Raw genomic sequence first — 16,329 nt, 5'->3', positions numbered from 1 at the left:
ACGGTTTATATGTGGCTTAACACCTACGCCTCAAATTGATGACCGCAGGGCGGCATGTTCTTATGTTATCAAATATTCAAAATTTAATAAGCATAGACCTGGACATTGATGTTAATTTTTTTTTTTAATTTAATTTAAATCTGAATTTTAATTCTATTTATATTTTTAACATTATAACCTTATTAATTAGTAAAACATTTTTAGACATGCATTTTGTATATTATTTTATATAAAATGTAATTAATTTTGAAATTATTTGTAAACGCTGTGAAAACCTGTAATAAGCTGAACATTCAATTAGCTCGCAACGTAAAAACTTGGACAAGAAAAAATGTATTAGCGGTTGGTTTTCCTAAATAAATAAATTAATGTTACAGGACATGCTCCTAGTATACCCTGTGAAGTGGTGCTATGTTTAAAGGCAATAGTTTTGCGCTTAACTTCAGGTAGACGACCTCCCTGGCGCAACGGTGAGCGCTGTGAATTTAAGAAGAATGACCTGGGTTCAATATGCCGCACATCTGCTTGCCCTGGGAGGCGGCGGGTAGTTATTGGGCTAGCTACCCGTCCCTATACGAGTCTCCCTGCTGTCTGAGGGGGGGTCAAGCTGTCCTGATCACCTCCTCCTTAGCTTAGTAGCCCTGGCAATCAGTTGGGGTTGTTGGTAGACGTCTGGGAAGAGTACAACGGGTTCCCCGGACGTCCAATAAATCCAACGAGAGGGACATGTCGTGGTGGTTTTTAGTTCGGGTAAAACGAGTCCCACATAACCTCTGTCCTGCCCAAAAGGACAGAGGTAGCCATAAAGCTTTTCCACCACGACAGAAAAAAAAAAAAAAAAAAGGATGTCCTGGGTTCAATTTCCGGTAGACGCAATTTGGTATTTATAATTTCTGAATTATCTCTGGTCTGGTCTAGTGGGCTTTGGCCGTGGCTAGTTACCACCCTACCGATGTAGACTTACCGCTAAGCGATTTAGAGTTCCGGTGCGATGTCGCGTATAAACCAATTTAATAAATAAATAAATATACTACGACAATAAACACATCGCCATCTAGCCTGAAACTAAGCGTAGCTTGTGTTATGGGTACTGTGATAGCTGATGAATATTTGTATGAATATGATACACATAAATACTTATAATATACAGATAAACGCCCAGACACTGGAAAACGATCATGTTGATGAATGAATGCTTGTGTTATGGGTACTAAGATAGCTGTTGAATATTTTTATGAAAATAATACACTTAAATACTTATAATATACAGATAAACGCCCAGACACTGGAAAACGATCATGTTGATGAATGAATGCTTGTGTTATGGGTACTAAGATAGCTGTTGAATATTTTTATGAATATAATACACATAAATACTTATAATATACAGATAAACGCCCAGACACTGGAAAACGATAATGTTGATGAATGAATGCTTGTGTTATGGGTACTAAGATAGCTGTTGAATATTTTTATGAATATAATACACATAAATACTTATAATATACAGATAAACGCCCAGACACTGAAAAACTATCATGTTGATCATGGTCACACAAACATTTTCCAGTTGTGGGAATCGAACTCACGGCCTAGGACTCAGAAAGCACGGTCGCTGCCCACTGCGCCACGCTAGTCGGCCGTCAAATTAGGGGTAACCCGCTACCATCTTAGACTACATCATAACTTACCACCAGGTGAGATTGCTGTCAAGGGCTAACTTGTAGTGGAATTAAAAAAAAGGTTGGTCATCAGCTTGGTCCGTTAATTTGATTAAGAAAATAAAATGCCACTGCGTCGATAAAAAACTACATTTATTAAGATTATTATGTTAATCCACAAGACATTACATTATTATGAGTTAAAGTAATAATTTCCTAGGATATTATTAAATTACATACAGCACTGTACAAGAATTCTTCCGCCTTCCAGCCTTGTCGATACTAGGTATAGGTACCTACGTTGATGGTGAAAACTGGGCTCAAAAAGAAGCTATCACTCACACAAATGTAAGCACTGATACCTCTTATAGCATTAGTATTAAACCAAATAACCAAACCTATTATAGAATAAGTATTTTAGAACAATCCAATCCAGTTCAGATTTGTGAGCTGTGCGCGTATTTTCTAGGATTCGGATCGGACAGGGTATAATCAATTCCCATACGCCATTCGGTTATAAAACTTGTTATAAACTTTCAAGTAAACCCGCGATTACACCAGCGTTAAAAATGACAGGTTTCATAAAACCAGTCATTTTGTATCGAGGATCGAACGTCGTGAGTGGACAGATACATTGACATATCGCCGCTGCCACATTTTAAAAACATGAATATTTACACACTGTAGATTAAAAACGATAGTCATGAATCGCTGTGCAAAGCTCCATAAGATAATATCAAAAGCCTCAGAAATGAACTCACGTACTTAGGTATTTCTATATTTTCGAGGTTGTACTTCGTTAGCGATGTAACGAAATGCGCGCGCACATGGTTACACGATTTAACAGGATGAATGTAGTTGCGAAACCGAGTGAGAGGGGAATGCAGCGTCCGCAAGCTCACTATTTACTATGCGCGCGCAAACCATCACAAAAAACCGACACCCTGAAGTTAGCTCAAATTTTAACGTTCATTAAAACTTCGTGGTCCGACAATAAAATAACTAGATAATGCGTTATAATAAAACATTTAATTTATTAAATACCTTTTTTCTATTGCTAGTGCCGTTTTCTCAACAAACGTGGAACAAGGAGTAAAATAAAACCCCGGTGATGCTGTTACAACCCTTATGGTACATACTTCCAAAACCTCAACAAAATAGTCAAGGGGGAGATGATGATCTTGTAAGTTTGATACACGACGTGGTCTTGTCATCACCACTTCACCCGATTGACGTCCGGTGCTGGAAATAGGTATTTTGTAGGGCGGTCTAAGATCAACGATTCTGGGCCGCTCCCAGTTGTTCCATCAAGGTGCTGTAACGTTGACCTCGCATTGGAAATGTAGCGTTGCGATCCTCCACTTGTAGAAATGCTAGTCGTAGGGAATTTCAAAATCTCTAAAGAGGTCTATGTACAGTAGATGTTGGGACGACCGTGCGAAAGAAACAAAAGTGGCCAAAAGCAGATGAAATATTCATATAATATCAAGTTTAGGATGGGTGCTCCTAATTGAATGAGCCAGAAGGCATAGACCCCAATCGGCTGCGGCGTAGCACTAGGACGTGGGAATCTTCCTCTTCTGCAACCTGAAGGATGGCTTTTTGGATGATCCTCTTCAACCTGTTTCTGTTCTCCAGGTTGCGGAGAGTGCGCAGCTCCGAAGCGACGAAGTCGCCAAATATCTAGAAAAGAAGGAGACTTGTTTTAAAAGCGTTACATGAACGGATTCGATTACAGTATGGGATATTATGCAAATAGTAAATTTCCAAAGTCGTCGAGTTCAGTATTCATTCAACTTTATTGAATTCTTTTATTTGTTTGCGCGGTTTTGGGATTGGTTTTGCAATTTAATTTTTCATTCATTTTGACCAAGAATTTAGGTACATCGACACTGGCATCAAAATGGTAACTCCTGGAGAACTTGGAGTAGTTTTAAAGTGATTAATAAATAATTGTTTTATGCCTATATTCATATTTACCAAAACGTTCCACCCCAACGTACATTATAGCATTTTGATAAATCGATTAAAATTGTATTCCTGGTCGTAGATCAAATCATCTATCGCACCGCAAGACACCCACCCCCCAGTTTTCATCCCTATATTGTCAATATCCCAAAAACTCTGTCACTCTGTCAATAGCCAGTCAAAGAGACTTGCAGAACATTCAGCCATTATTATACAATCAGTGATCATTATGTCCAAAAACAGTGAAAATGAAACGCGCCCATCTCACTTCACATCCGACGAATGTTGCTAGTTCACAAACATTTCCGATTTTCCCCATTTTATGGTAAACGTTGAGAACGTTAGAGGTAAAATAATTACTGTCAAATTAGAAGAGAAACACTTCTAAAGTGCAGTGGTTTTTTCATGCGTCAATATTAGTCGTGTACACTGTTTTATATATGTTCTTAATTCCGTGTTTGCAGCTTTTATTTTTTATACGTATGGCTACGGTTGCGATCGCCTTTCAGAGTTCTGCGTTTTCTCTTTCTTACAACCTGGGTATCTTTCAAGCAATAGCAATAGGCATCTACTAGGCACGAACGTCCCGTCTTAGGCCGCATCTGCACTTTCCATGAGGTCAAGCGCTAGTCTTTTACAAAAACGGCCGACTGGCGCAGTGGGAAGCAAACCTGTTTTCTGAGTAGTGGCCGTGGGTTCGATTCCAAAAAATTGGAAAAATTTTGTGTGAAGAACTTGAACTTCTGGGTGTTTATCTTTATATTATAAGTGTTTCTGTGTATTATGTTCATAGAAATATTCATCAGCTATCTTAGTACCCATAACACAAGCTACGCTTGCTTTGGGGCTAGGTGGCGATGTGTGTAATGTCGTAGTATATATATTTATTTATTTATTTATAAAATAAAAAAAAAATTCTAAACAACCTAATAACCACTCTAATTAGTTATTTTAATTCTCTTGCTGTCCTATTTTGCTACTTGGCAAGTCCCGCATAAAAATAGCACTTGTGTTGAAATGATTCTCATTACGTTACGCTAGATATTGTTCACTCTTTGCATTCATAATTAGAATTGAGGGTAGATATAATGATGTATGGTACACATCTTGTAAGCAGTGGCGTGCACAGGGTTTTTAACCAGGGTATGCATAAAGAAGGAAAATGGCATAAAATTGAAAAATCCTTCCCCTTTATGAGTAATACAAAATTTTTAGGGTATGCAGTGCTTTTGTGCATGTACGAACTGCACGCCACTGCTTGTAAGCAACACATTCAAAATCATCACATAAACCCAATACCGGTCCACTACAGAGCACGGGTCTCCTCCCATAATGAGAATAGGTTAACGCCGTCCACCACGCTGGCCCAGTGCGGATTGGTGGGCTCCACACACCTTTGAGAACATTATTTAGAACTCTCAGGCATGCAAGTTTCTTCAGGATATTTTCCTTCACCGTTGAATCAAGTGATATTTTAATTTAATTAGAAAAGTTAGTGGTGCGTGCTAGGATTCGAACGCGGCCCTCCGAAAGTGAAGTCGAGCTCCTACCTAATGCGCTATCACCGCTTCTCATTTAATTCAAAATAAAAGCATGTTAATTAAATAAACACCTCAACATCAGAGTGGAATATCTAATCAGAATAGCTAATGGCCATTTGTCGGGGTCATGCATCATCTGTGACGTAATCTAATCCTACAGCAAAAGTAATCAATTCAAACATCGCTCATACTAACTGTTCACGTGTTAACAGTTTGACGACGCGACGGGAAACGCCGGTTATCTTATATTTGATACTACTGAATTAGTTTAATTAGGAAGCATGTTTTCTATATTACATAGTAATCGGTTTTAACTTTACATCTGGTGGTGATTCTATTTTACACAAATCTCTGATTTTCGACGCCCTCCCTGGCGCGTCGGTTAGCTCTGAGAATTTAAGCAGGGGGTCCTGGGTTCGATCCCTGGCAGGGGCTGTTTGGAAATTAATAATTTCTTAATTTTTTTTAGTCTGGACTGGTGGGCTTTGGCCGTGGCTATTTACCACCCTACAGACAAAGACGTGCTGCTAAGCGATTCAGTGTTTCGGTGCGATGTCGCGTAGAAACCGATTAGGGGTATGACTAGCATACTCCGTGACAGGTTAGCCCGCTACAATCTTAGACTGCATCATCACTTACCACCAGGCACCAGGTGAGATTGCAATCAAGTTAGCCCAACTTGTAGAGGAATAAAAAATAAAGAAACAAATTGGCAGGTCTAAAAGTGCTGCAGTCCAATTCCCACTGAATCCTTTTAAAAAAATATTCATGTTTGACGTATTCCAGTGAGCGCTGTGTTCTTAACTATTTAGCCGGGTTATTATTTTTGTTGCCACCATCTCACAGTCAAATAATGATAATGTGTAACCAAGAGCACAACCTATTTGTGATGGAATACCAACGTCAGAAACAGTCGGGAAGCAACTTACGATCCGAAAAAACTTACCTGGCATTCATCGGGGTTGTTGTTGGGATATAGCCTCGGTTCATCGGGCCACAGCATCGGGTTGGCACTGGCTGGTAACGGATTGGGGGCAGATGCGGCCACCCTCATCGTTGGCTTTCGCAGAGTCACACTGGGCTGTGCGGGATAGCGACTGCGAGCTTCCGCGGCAGCCTCCAATTCTATTTCCTCATCTGCTTGAAACTCCGCCAGCTGTGGGAGATTCCATACTAATATTATAAATGCGAGTGTGTTTGTTTGTGTGTCGTTACTTTAGGGCAACTTAGCTACCAATTCACTTGATTTTGCATAGTTGGAAGGACGGAGAGTAGTGATAGTAATAATAACTTTATTTCCGAGCTTTATATGTTAATACGATCAAGGCTAGTTTAAAAAAACATCACCTAACTAAACGCTAATAATTAGGCTCGTATTGATATATATTGGACGTCATTACGACTCCGTGGCGCAGCGGTGAGCGCTGTGGTTTTATGTTTGAGGTCCCGGGTTCGCTTCCCGCGAGGGGCAATTTGAGAATTTATAATTTCTGAATTTTCTCTGGTCTGAACTGGTGGGGAGGATTCAGCCGTGGCTAGTATCAATCTTCTCTTTGAAAAACTCGTGCCGCTAAGCGGATAAGCGTTCCGGTATAATTTCGTGAAGCGTAAAATATATATATGTACTATGAAAATACACACACACATCGCCATACAGTCCCAAAGTAAGCGTAGCTTGTGTTATGGGTACTAATGACTGATGAATATTTTTTATGAATAATAGGTATACATAAATAGGATAATATGCAGATACACAACCAGACACTGAAAAATATTTACGTTCATCACACAAACATTTTCCAGTTGTGGGAATCGAACCCGCAGCCTTGACTCAGAAAGCAGGGTGGCTGTCCACTGCGCCAATCGACCGTCAAAAGAAGAAGGGTATGAGTTTAAAATAACTTCCATACTCCTTAACGTGTTAGCCCGCTACCATCATAGACAGCATCAACACTTACCCAAGGGCTAACTGGTAGTAGAATTAAAAAAAAATCTCCGCTAAAATGCTCTTTTCAAAAAAACACTTGTTCGATATTTCTTGCATGCTTTTGTTGTTACTGGCAGATGGCATCACTATCAATCCATTAATCAATCAAAAATACTTTATTGCACACAAGAAAAAAAAGAGACAAAAACAACAAAGGTACAAGTCAATTAAATCTGTGTAACAAAGGCGGCCTTATCACTTATAGTGATTTCTTCCAGGCAACCATTATGAGGAATTGGCTCATATATGCAATACATATTAATAATTACAAAAACAGTACATATATAAAATAAAATAATATATGGTAAAATAAATAATACTAAAACAATAATATAATAATGTTAACGGTACAGAAAGTAAATGTGGAATATAATAATCATACTTACAGTGTTAAATAATAATTCTTTAGACGAGTCTTAAAAATACTGTGTGGTTTAGCGTAACGAATGTCACGTGGAAGATCATTCAGAACTAAAAGTTTTATAAACCGGCAGGTATCGATCGATTGTTTTTCATGTTACACTGACATTCACCACGGATTACGTAATACATACAAAGTCACGCACTTTACAGAACGAACTATCTACTTTTTTGAACCATAAAATTGGCCGTATAAACCTTCTGCTATAAAACATAAAACGTGAAATTTTGTCGTAGACTCGTAGTAATAAATGGGTTAACTATGATTCGGTGTTATTAAAGCCCGCGACTTATTTGTGGCATTTCCGGTCCTGAATCCGGTCCGGTCCCTTCAGATTATCGTAGACGGCGGTATATTGGTAACATAAGCGCGTGACAATATTATTTGACGACCGATTGGCGAAGTGTTCGATTCCCACAACTGGAAAATGTTTGTGTGGTGTTTATATGTATATTGTAAGTATTTATGTATATTATTCATAAAAAATACCTATTAATCAGTCATCTTAGTACCTACCCATAACACTAGCTACGCTTTCTTTGGGGCTAGATGGGTGTATACGATGTGGGTAGTGTCGTAGTATATTTATTTATTTATTTAACTTGAATTGACTTTTAGATCGTTGCAAACTAAAACGCGACCTAAACGGTACATGACAATGGAAATGTTTTTTGGAATTTTATGTTGCCTTAATAAAAGTATCCATAACCAATAAAATCAGTAGGTAATCCTATATTATTAAGAGCGGTGATAGCCCAGTTGGTAGGACTTGGACTTCACTTTCAAGGGGGCGAGTTCGAATCCCGGCACGCATCTCTAACTTTAAACTTTTCTATGTTCTGAGTTATGTGCGTTTTTAGCAATTAAAATATAACTTGCTTCAACGGTAAAGGAAAACACCGTGAGGTAACCTGCATGCCTGAGAGTTCTCCATAATGTTCTCAAAGGTGTGTGAAGTCAACCAATCCGTACTGGGCCCGCGTGCTGGACTACAGCCTTAAACCCTACTCATTGGTCCAGTGCGGATTGGTGGACCAGTGCGGATTGGTTAAGCGTTATGTTTCTGTAAATATATCGAAAATCATGCCCTTCAGACCAATGCTGCTTGGCGGCAGAAATAAGCATGACGGTAATAGGTATTTCCACGGAGCTATACCTACTACTAAACGTTGAAGTGGAACAAAGTACTGCATGGCTATTCCGACGTTATGCCGCGTTTAATAAGCCCATTATGTATAGTGTGGAGGCTCTATTTGTCGCTAACTGAAGTGTGTCACTCTGTGTCTAATGTAAAGAATATATAAATGCCAGAATAACAGATAAAAATTGATTAAATATTACTATGTTATTATATTGATGACTTATGGCTTTGAAACCAGTGGCGTGCATAGAAGGTGTGCACAGGGTATGCAGATGATATAAAATGAAGAAAATCTCCAGTACGAGTTATAAAAAACTAAAGGATAGGCTTTGTGAGAGTTATTAAAAGCGTACCCTGAAGTTTTTATAATTTGTACTGGAGATTTTCTTCATTTTTATCATCTACATTCCCTGTGCATAGTGCATACCCATAATGCATGTCACTGTTTGAAACGTGTTCGCTGACTAGGATGAGATGTAGGCACCGAGATGGAGAGAGCTATGCTCGGACTATCTCTACGTGATCAAATCAGGAATGAGAAGATCGAAGAACTAGAGTTAACGACGTAGCCCAACGAGTAGCGACGCTGAAGTGGCAATGCACATAGCTCGGAGAACCGATGGACGTTGGGGTCCTAAGGTGCTGGAATGGCATCCTCGCAGTCGCATTGTTATACGCAGCATTGGTAGACCCCCGAAGAGATGGACAGATGTCATGATGGCATCGAACTAGTCGCAGGGGGTCGCTGGAAACAAGCGGCAGAAGACCGTGGTATTTGGAACTCCCGACAAAATACCTTTTGTCCAGAAGAGGACGTCTACTGGCCATTGGTTGATATGATAATGAAGATGATGCGTCTAACATGTTAAACTAAAAACCATGAATAAAGGATGTAATATAATGAGGACTAGGTATTATCGCAGGAAAATGTTTATTTCCACCAGAAATAGGAAATACAAAAGTCGCCGAAGTCGGGGGCGGAAATAAGTTTCCGCCCATTTGTATTGTTGAACATTAAAATTCTTTGTATTATTTTTTTTTTTTTTTTTTTATTAACTTTTCAAGGGAAACGAACAGTTCTATTAAACATAAGAAGTTGTTAAGTAATGCCGTATTTTTATATTACATAAACCAATGAAGTCCAATCAATCAAACTTGAAACTTGAAACGGTTATAGGTATATTTCCCATTTTATGAACTTAGTAAACGAGGTCGACTATGCAGGTAAATCATACAAATAATAAAAATATCTAGGTACCTACTCAATTACGTTAAGTTTCGTAAGAATTGAATGGCATGTTTTTTCAATTGGTTTCATTTAAGATCTGAACCTAATTAAAATAAATTTCAATGGGATCAATCTGATAGTAGACGGGTATATACATCCAAAACATTTGAAAAATTACAAACCAATATAGAACCTCCTACTTCAGTTGGATGACGATTTAAATAAAAAAATGCTCGAACCCGCCGTACCATACACGACTGGTGGAAACATGATGACCGATTCACCGAGGAATCCATTGTTTTTAGTCAATGACTACGTTACCTCCAACGTTGTATGTGTCAGGCACAGAATTAAGAACATACAAAACCCTCCTTCAGCCATAATTGCATGCAGTGCATTGGGTCCAAAAAAAGTGAAAACGCCCTGCGCAGGTCTTATTGCACATACACGTAATGTTGCTAGCTTGCAAACCTTTCCCATTTTCCCCATTTTATGGTAAACGTTTAGAACATTAGAGGTAAAATAAGTACTGTAAACTGCTAAATGGAATGAACTACGGTCATTATACAAACTTAAATCACGTAAATCCCTCAAGAAAAACTTAAAGAAATATGTATACTTACGGTAGCCTCACAAAATATTTATAACAATATATTATTTGTAAGACAAAACATTATTCTTTATAAACGAAAAGTGCATATAAACAACCGCCTTACTCGAAATGGACTTAAGTTAGTGACATCTGCATATCGTTTGCGAAAGGTGCAGAAGTCATTTGTGGGATTGAATATATGCTTTTAGAATCTGATTCCCAAGGCAATTTTGGACCTGCCAATGGATAAGTTTAAACAATGTGTTAAAAAACATTTAATTACTCGTGGTTACTATACGTTTGATGAATTTCTTAACGACAAGGCTGTTTGGAAGCGGGCTCCGCTCTCATCTCTTACAAGATAGAAGGTTATTATATATATTTTCCTTGTAAACTGTAAAATGATGTTGAAAAAGAGCAATCTGCTTAGTTTCTTGCCGGCTCTTCTCGGTGGAATCTGCCTTCCGAACCGATGGTAGAGTCACTACAAACAGACTGACTTGACGTTTCAAAAGTGCTTCGAAACTGGGCCTACATGAAATAAATGAATTTTGAATTTTTTTACTATTTTGAATTTTTTTGAAGTGACTAAACGCTTCTTCAAGAAACACTACTAAAGTGGAGTGGTTTTTGATGCTTCAATAATTATTATTCATGTACACGGTGTCTGTGTCTTCTTAATTCTGTTGCGTCAGGTATAATCTCAGTATAAAAAAAAAAGATAGGTATCAAATAAACAAGAACGTACCGCCAAATTAACCGCGTCCATCCCTTCAGTTGTATTAACAAGGGGTTCTCTCAACAGGAACAGTAGCGACTCGAAGTACTCCCACCCGCTGGTCCCTGCAGCACTCGAATCCCCTGCGGCTGCCCTCCTCTTAATCTTTCTTAGCTCGTTATTAAACTGCGTCCGCAAATTGTGCAGTTTCCGGCTTATTTCCTCTGAATTAGTAGCGAACACGCCAGCAAGGTGTTCCAGTCTCGCTTGCCGAGCCGCCCGATCCTTGTTCAAGTGATGCTTCGGATCCCATAGCTCTTTACACTCTTTCTCGAACACCTCTATCAGTTTCACGGTGTTCTCGGAAGTCCACTGTACTCGCTTCGATGTATCGTCGGGGTCGACCTCGGTTTTCGGAGTCAATTCGGTTGAGCTTGTGTTTGAATCCATTGTTAATTATCCACGGTTACGCAGCGTAGTTTTGTGTCGAACGATCTAGCGAGACTGCGGGGCCTGTCGAGAGAGGCGAGAGCGGTGTCGTGCGAAGCGGCAACGTCGCAGAGCGGTGTATTGCCACGTGAAGCGTGAGGCATACGCACTGTAGTTGCCAGAAGGGCTAGATTCGCTTAGACCTTAGACCATCCTACCCTGGGCAATGAATCGCGTTAAAATCAATATATTCTGTAAATTTTGACACCTGTTTTCATTCCTACTCTTTTGTTAGCAATTTTATGAAAAGTTAGGCTGTATGGACTGTTGATCTTTGCCTCTACGACTGATGTTTAAAAAGTTTACATACATCTCATGGAGCTTTCCGCCATTTTGGAAAAAGGTTGTAAAGCACAAGGACCGTAATTCTGGTGCTTAAATTTTTTTTGCAATTAAATTGATATTTCAATAGATTAACTCTAGATCAATCTTCTTATTACATAGGTACTTTTTTCGCAAATTGTACCAACCTATCGAATAATTGAGAAAGTCATGTTTAGACGATATGAAAGTAAATGTCCAAGCAATATAAATACAAGCCCCCGAAGTAAACAGAGAGGTGTTTGACCGCTTTGTCTGTCTGAATTTTTTTCACAGGTCAGACTGTAATCTCACCTGTTGGTTCCTCAGAAGCTGTAGATGGTACCTACCTGTTAGGGATAGTGGCAGTTATTCCCCACAATTGGTTTCCACGCGGCAACTTAGATACTAGCACGCTGAATCGCTAGGCGTAATGTCTATCGATATTATGATACCGATAGTCTATGGTAACTAGCCTCGGCCGAAGCCAAACCAGACCATACCAAAGAAAATTTAGAATTATAAACGATGTAAAATAACTTTTAACCGTATAGGTTTTATTTCCATCAGTATTCGGAATAAATATGACAAATTAAGAGTTAATTCTCCTCTGTTTAAATGAGTATAATATTTAAATCATATTCGCCAGATTTACACCAATTATGAGGTCTAAGTTTGGGCGTGCTTTGCTTTGACTCTTAACTACAAGGTACCCAAAGACACCTGACATTAGAAAATCGTACATAAAGAAAATCCCTTTTTAGAATAGAATAGAATAGAAAAGAATAGAAAAACTTTATTGCAACACAACACAATGGGAAAAATATTATTTTGTTTATTTTTATTTATTTTATCGCACTTGTATTTTTATGTTTTAACAAACATCCTTTACACTTAAAAGTACTTAAAATATGGTTTACATTATAAGACAAGTTAGAATAAATTGCGCTTAGACACAAGGTGGTCCAATACACAACTAAACGCTTCGAACCGCAAACGAGTGGAAATAAAATCTCCTAACATATGTATCTAATTAGGTTCAACTTATAAAATAAGTACGGATAAGAACAAAGTGCCGCATAATAAATAAAGGTACCTTTCAACGTGCTAAGCGGCTAAATAGGCGACCCGGGAATTAGCTGCCATTAGCATAAGCAAACAAAGCGATCCGGCGACCGTTCGCGTCCTCTTTGTATAGATTACTAGCTGTTGCCCGCGACTTCGTCTGCGTTTGATTTTGTTTTTTGAGATCTACACAAAGTTTGGGCAAAATTAAACACATATTATAACCTGTATAGTACAAAAAAACATTATTTAAATCGGTTATAATTTGTCGAAGTTATGGTGTAAAATCGTCAAACCCTTTCATCCCCTCTCCAAAAGGAACCGAGCTTAACGTCGGAATAAAAAGTATCCTATATTAATTCTAACAATTCCAAGAATATGTGTACAAAGTTTCATGAGGATCAGTTAAGTAGTTTTTGCGTGAAAGCGTAACCACCAAACTTACATTGAAATTTATAAAACTAGTAGGGATGGAGGTACGAGTATAAAAAAACAGCGATGTGATGAAACTTCATGAAAGGAATAAATGCCTACCTAGTAGTACGTAGCAACTCTTTGATTGCGTATGGATGTTGTTTGATAGATAGGTATTTCATCATCACGTCAACCTATTATCGGCCCACTACAGGGCACGGGTCTCGTCCCACAATGAGAAGGGTTCGAGACCCGATTCCACCACGCTGGACATTTGAGATTTGATTGCTTAAAACGCACATAACTTAGAAAAGTGAGAGGTGCATGCTGGGATTCGAACTCGGCCCTCCGAAAGTGAAGTCGAAATCCTACCCACTGGGCTACAGTAGCGAGCACGAGGTTTTCACGAGTCTAGGTATAAAGTATTAAGATAAAATAATAAAAATAAAAAATAGTTTATTTCGTAAGAAACAAAGTGGTATCAATATATCGCTGAAGCCTTCTTTTAAGCGCAGTATTACTGCCCCTGTGCCAGAAGACTCCGCTCTTCTATTACAATTAAAATAAACTTTAAAAAATACTTAAAATGAAGGTAGGTAAACAAACAAAACAAGATACAATATGAAGATGATATAAAATGAAAGTATCCTCCCCCTATCCTAGTTAAATTAAAAAAATAGACTAGGCAGTGCTCTTGTGCATCTATGAAGTGCACGCCACTTCTGGGCTATCACCGCAATCTCTTGCTCAACTGCTCAACTTAGGGCTTTCAAATGATGAACGCCAAGCTTCGAGTATAATTCACAATATTATTCTCAGTAATATTGGCTGTGTGCGTGTTGTAGAATTGCAGAGTTAATATTGTCAATAAGTACCGAGGTAGTTGACAATAATATTGCGTGTATGCATGCGGTGTTCATTACAGTTTAATTCTCGTAAAAATAGCTAATGAGAAGGATTTTGATAGATAACAATTGAATGATCACACGTGCAAGCTGTAACTGATGGGACGACGAAGTCGTAAAACGTGTCCTGTTTACAACAGCTCCATTCCAAGTGTTTACGTCTCTAGTGCATTCACTTTAATGGAGTTAATACATTTCATGGAATTATGTACTCATTATCTATAATTAAAAATCTTAAAAATGTTTTAATTCCAGACTTGTGCATGGTTCAAATAATCATTTGGAAAAATGCTTTTAAATTTGAATGAGGTAAAATATACTTCATATATATACCACCGTATTAGGGTTCATGATTTCTCGAGCTTTTCAATTTCTCGGGTCTCGAGAATTCTCGAGGCTAATTTCTCGAGTCTTCTCGGGTTGTCGAGAAATTTACATTCACGTACGTTTTCTCATATTATTTGGTTCCAATAACGTCAACAAATTCAGTGGTTTTTCTCTCAAATAAAAGTATCAAATTAATCATAAAACTTTTATTGATTATATTCAAAAATATTAATCTTAATAAGCTAATTAACTTTTTTAAATAAATACAGAAATAATATTATTTAAACTTATAATTATAATGACAGCACCATTTTTGGCTGGTTATTTAGAACTTATGAACAAAATTAGCTTCTATTAAACTAAACAGAAAATCAACATGAAATAAAACGTTAATATCTATAACGAAACCTGATTTCTCAAATTCTCGACTTTTCTCGAGCTTGATTTCCCGGGAACAAAGCCCAACAATTTCCCCTATGAACCCTACACCGTATACATATACCAAATATAAATATTTATCATCTACTCAGTAAACTATAATAAAGAAAATATTTTGGCTTAAAAAAGAGGCCTAAAAACAGTACGTACTCGGTTGTTTTTTATACTAGCAGGAAATTTTGTTAAAATGCGCATGCGCGATTTGTTTCAGATGTACAATGTACCCATAAACTTCTCTCAGATTTTTTCTTTATGTCTTTCTTCTCACAAGATGCTTAAAACTTTTTCAAAAAATTTACCTCGACAGCTCAGAATAATTCATTCTGTACAAAAACTGTACTAGCGTAGGTACAGCTAAATGTGTCTTAAGTTATCACATATTGTAATAACTTAAGGCACATGTAGTACAGCTAAATGTGTCTTAAGTTATCGTTAAGCTATTCCTCCTCTGTCCGTATGTCGGTTCGTTCGGGGTTATTCCGACGTTATGCCACGTTTCAATGCAAAGCAGAACAGCAAAACAGGGTCGGTGCGAGTGGGACTTCGTATAAGGTGTTATATGATATTCTACCTAGTAATAATTATAACCCCATAAGAAGTTATTACTTCAAAAATCTAGTAAACGAATCGGGGCACTGTTTCCGATTTCAGTGACCCAAAAAGTGTTATTCGGGACAAAAGTGTAAATCGCTGAAAGCCCGCAAGTGCCGTATATTAATTAGTGCCGCGGAACGTGCGCTGAGGGCGAGGGTGAGGATTAATATCTAAATAATGAGGCCGACGCCCCGCCCAGATACCGTCCGCAAAAAAAAAGCCAGGATCTATTTTAGACAAAATAATAAAAAAACTTTTATTTTAGTATACTAAATTACTGTTGAACTTGTATTTTTTACAAACTAAATTCATGAGGTATCTAAAGGTGCTTCAGATGAAAAGGCTGCTACCACAGCATGATGCTGCAGTATTTGCTGCTACTACTGCAGCGTTGATATTCATGTAAAGCCATGATTACATGAAAGGACAGCCACATACAGAAGAAATCATAAGTAGATGTTCAGCCCAAACTGAGTAGTCTGCATGCTCTGTAAAGTATTTTTATTGTACATTTTTTGATTGGGTATCCAAAAATATCAT

The 16,329-nt window shown here is 38.0% G+C and overlaps 1 protein-coding gene across 1 annotated transcript; it reads right to left on the bottom strand.

Annotated features, from left to right (window-relative positions):
• Nucleotides 1–1,797: 1,797 nt before the first annotated feature.
• LOC120624733 lies at nt 1,798–11,771 on the bottom strand. Its single transcript, XM_039891426.1, has 3 exons — nt 11,288–11,771; nt 6,117–6,326; nt 1,798–3,344 (listed from the first exon to the last, which is right to left on the bottom strand). The coding sequence occupies exons 1-3, from the start codon at nt 11,705–11,707 to the stop codon at nt 3,168–3,170; spliced, it is 807 nt and encodes a 268-aa protein (XP_039747360.1). The 5' UTR covers nt 11,708–11,771; the 3' UTR covers nt 1,798–3,167.
• Nucleotides 11,772–16,329: the final 4,558 nt, after the last annotated feature.

Source organism: Pararge aegeria, chromosome 6, assembly GCF_905163445.1.
Source record: "Pararge aegeria chromosome 6, ilParAegt1.1, whole genome shotgun sequence".
Classification (NCBI taxonomy): domain Eukaryota; kingdom Metazoa; phylum Arthropoda; class Insecta; order Lepidoptera; family Nymphalidae; genus Pararge; species Pararge aegeria.
This window is presented reverse-complemented; position numbering and strand designations above follow the sequence as displayed.

Coding starts and splice junctions, on each gene's coding strand:
- LOC120624733 (XM_039891426.1), bottom strand. CDS start 11,707: ATGGATTCAAACACAAGCTCAACCGAATTGACTCCGAAAACCGAGGTC. Junction 6,327..11,287: donor TGGACGCGGTTAATTTGGCG/GTACGTTCTTGT, acceptor AATCTCCCACAG/CTGGCGGAGTTTCAAGCAGA. Junction 3,345..6,116: donor ACAACCCCGATGAATGCCAG/GTAAGTTTTTTC, acceptor CTTCTTTTCTAG/ATATTTGGCGACTTCGTCGC.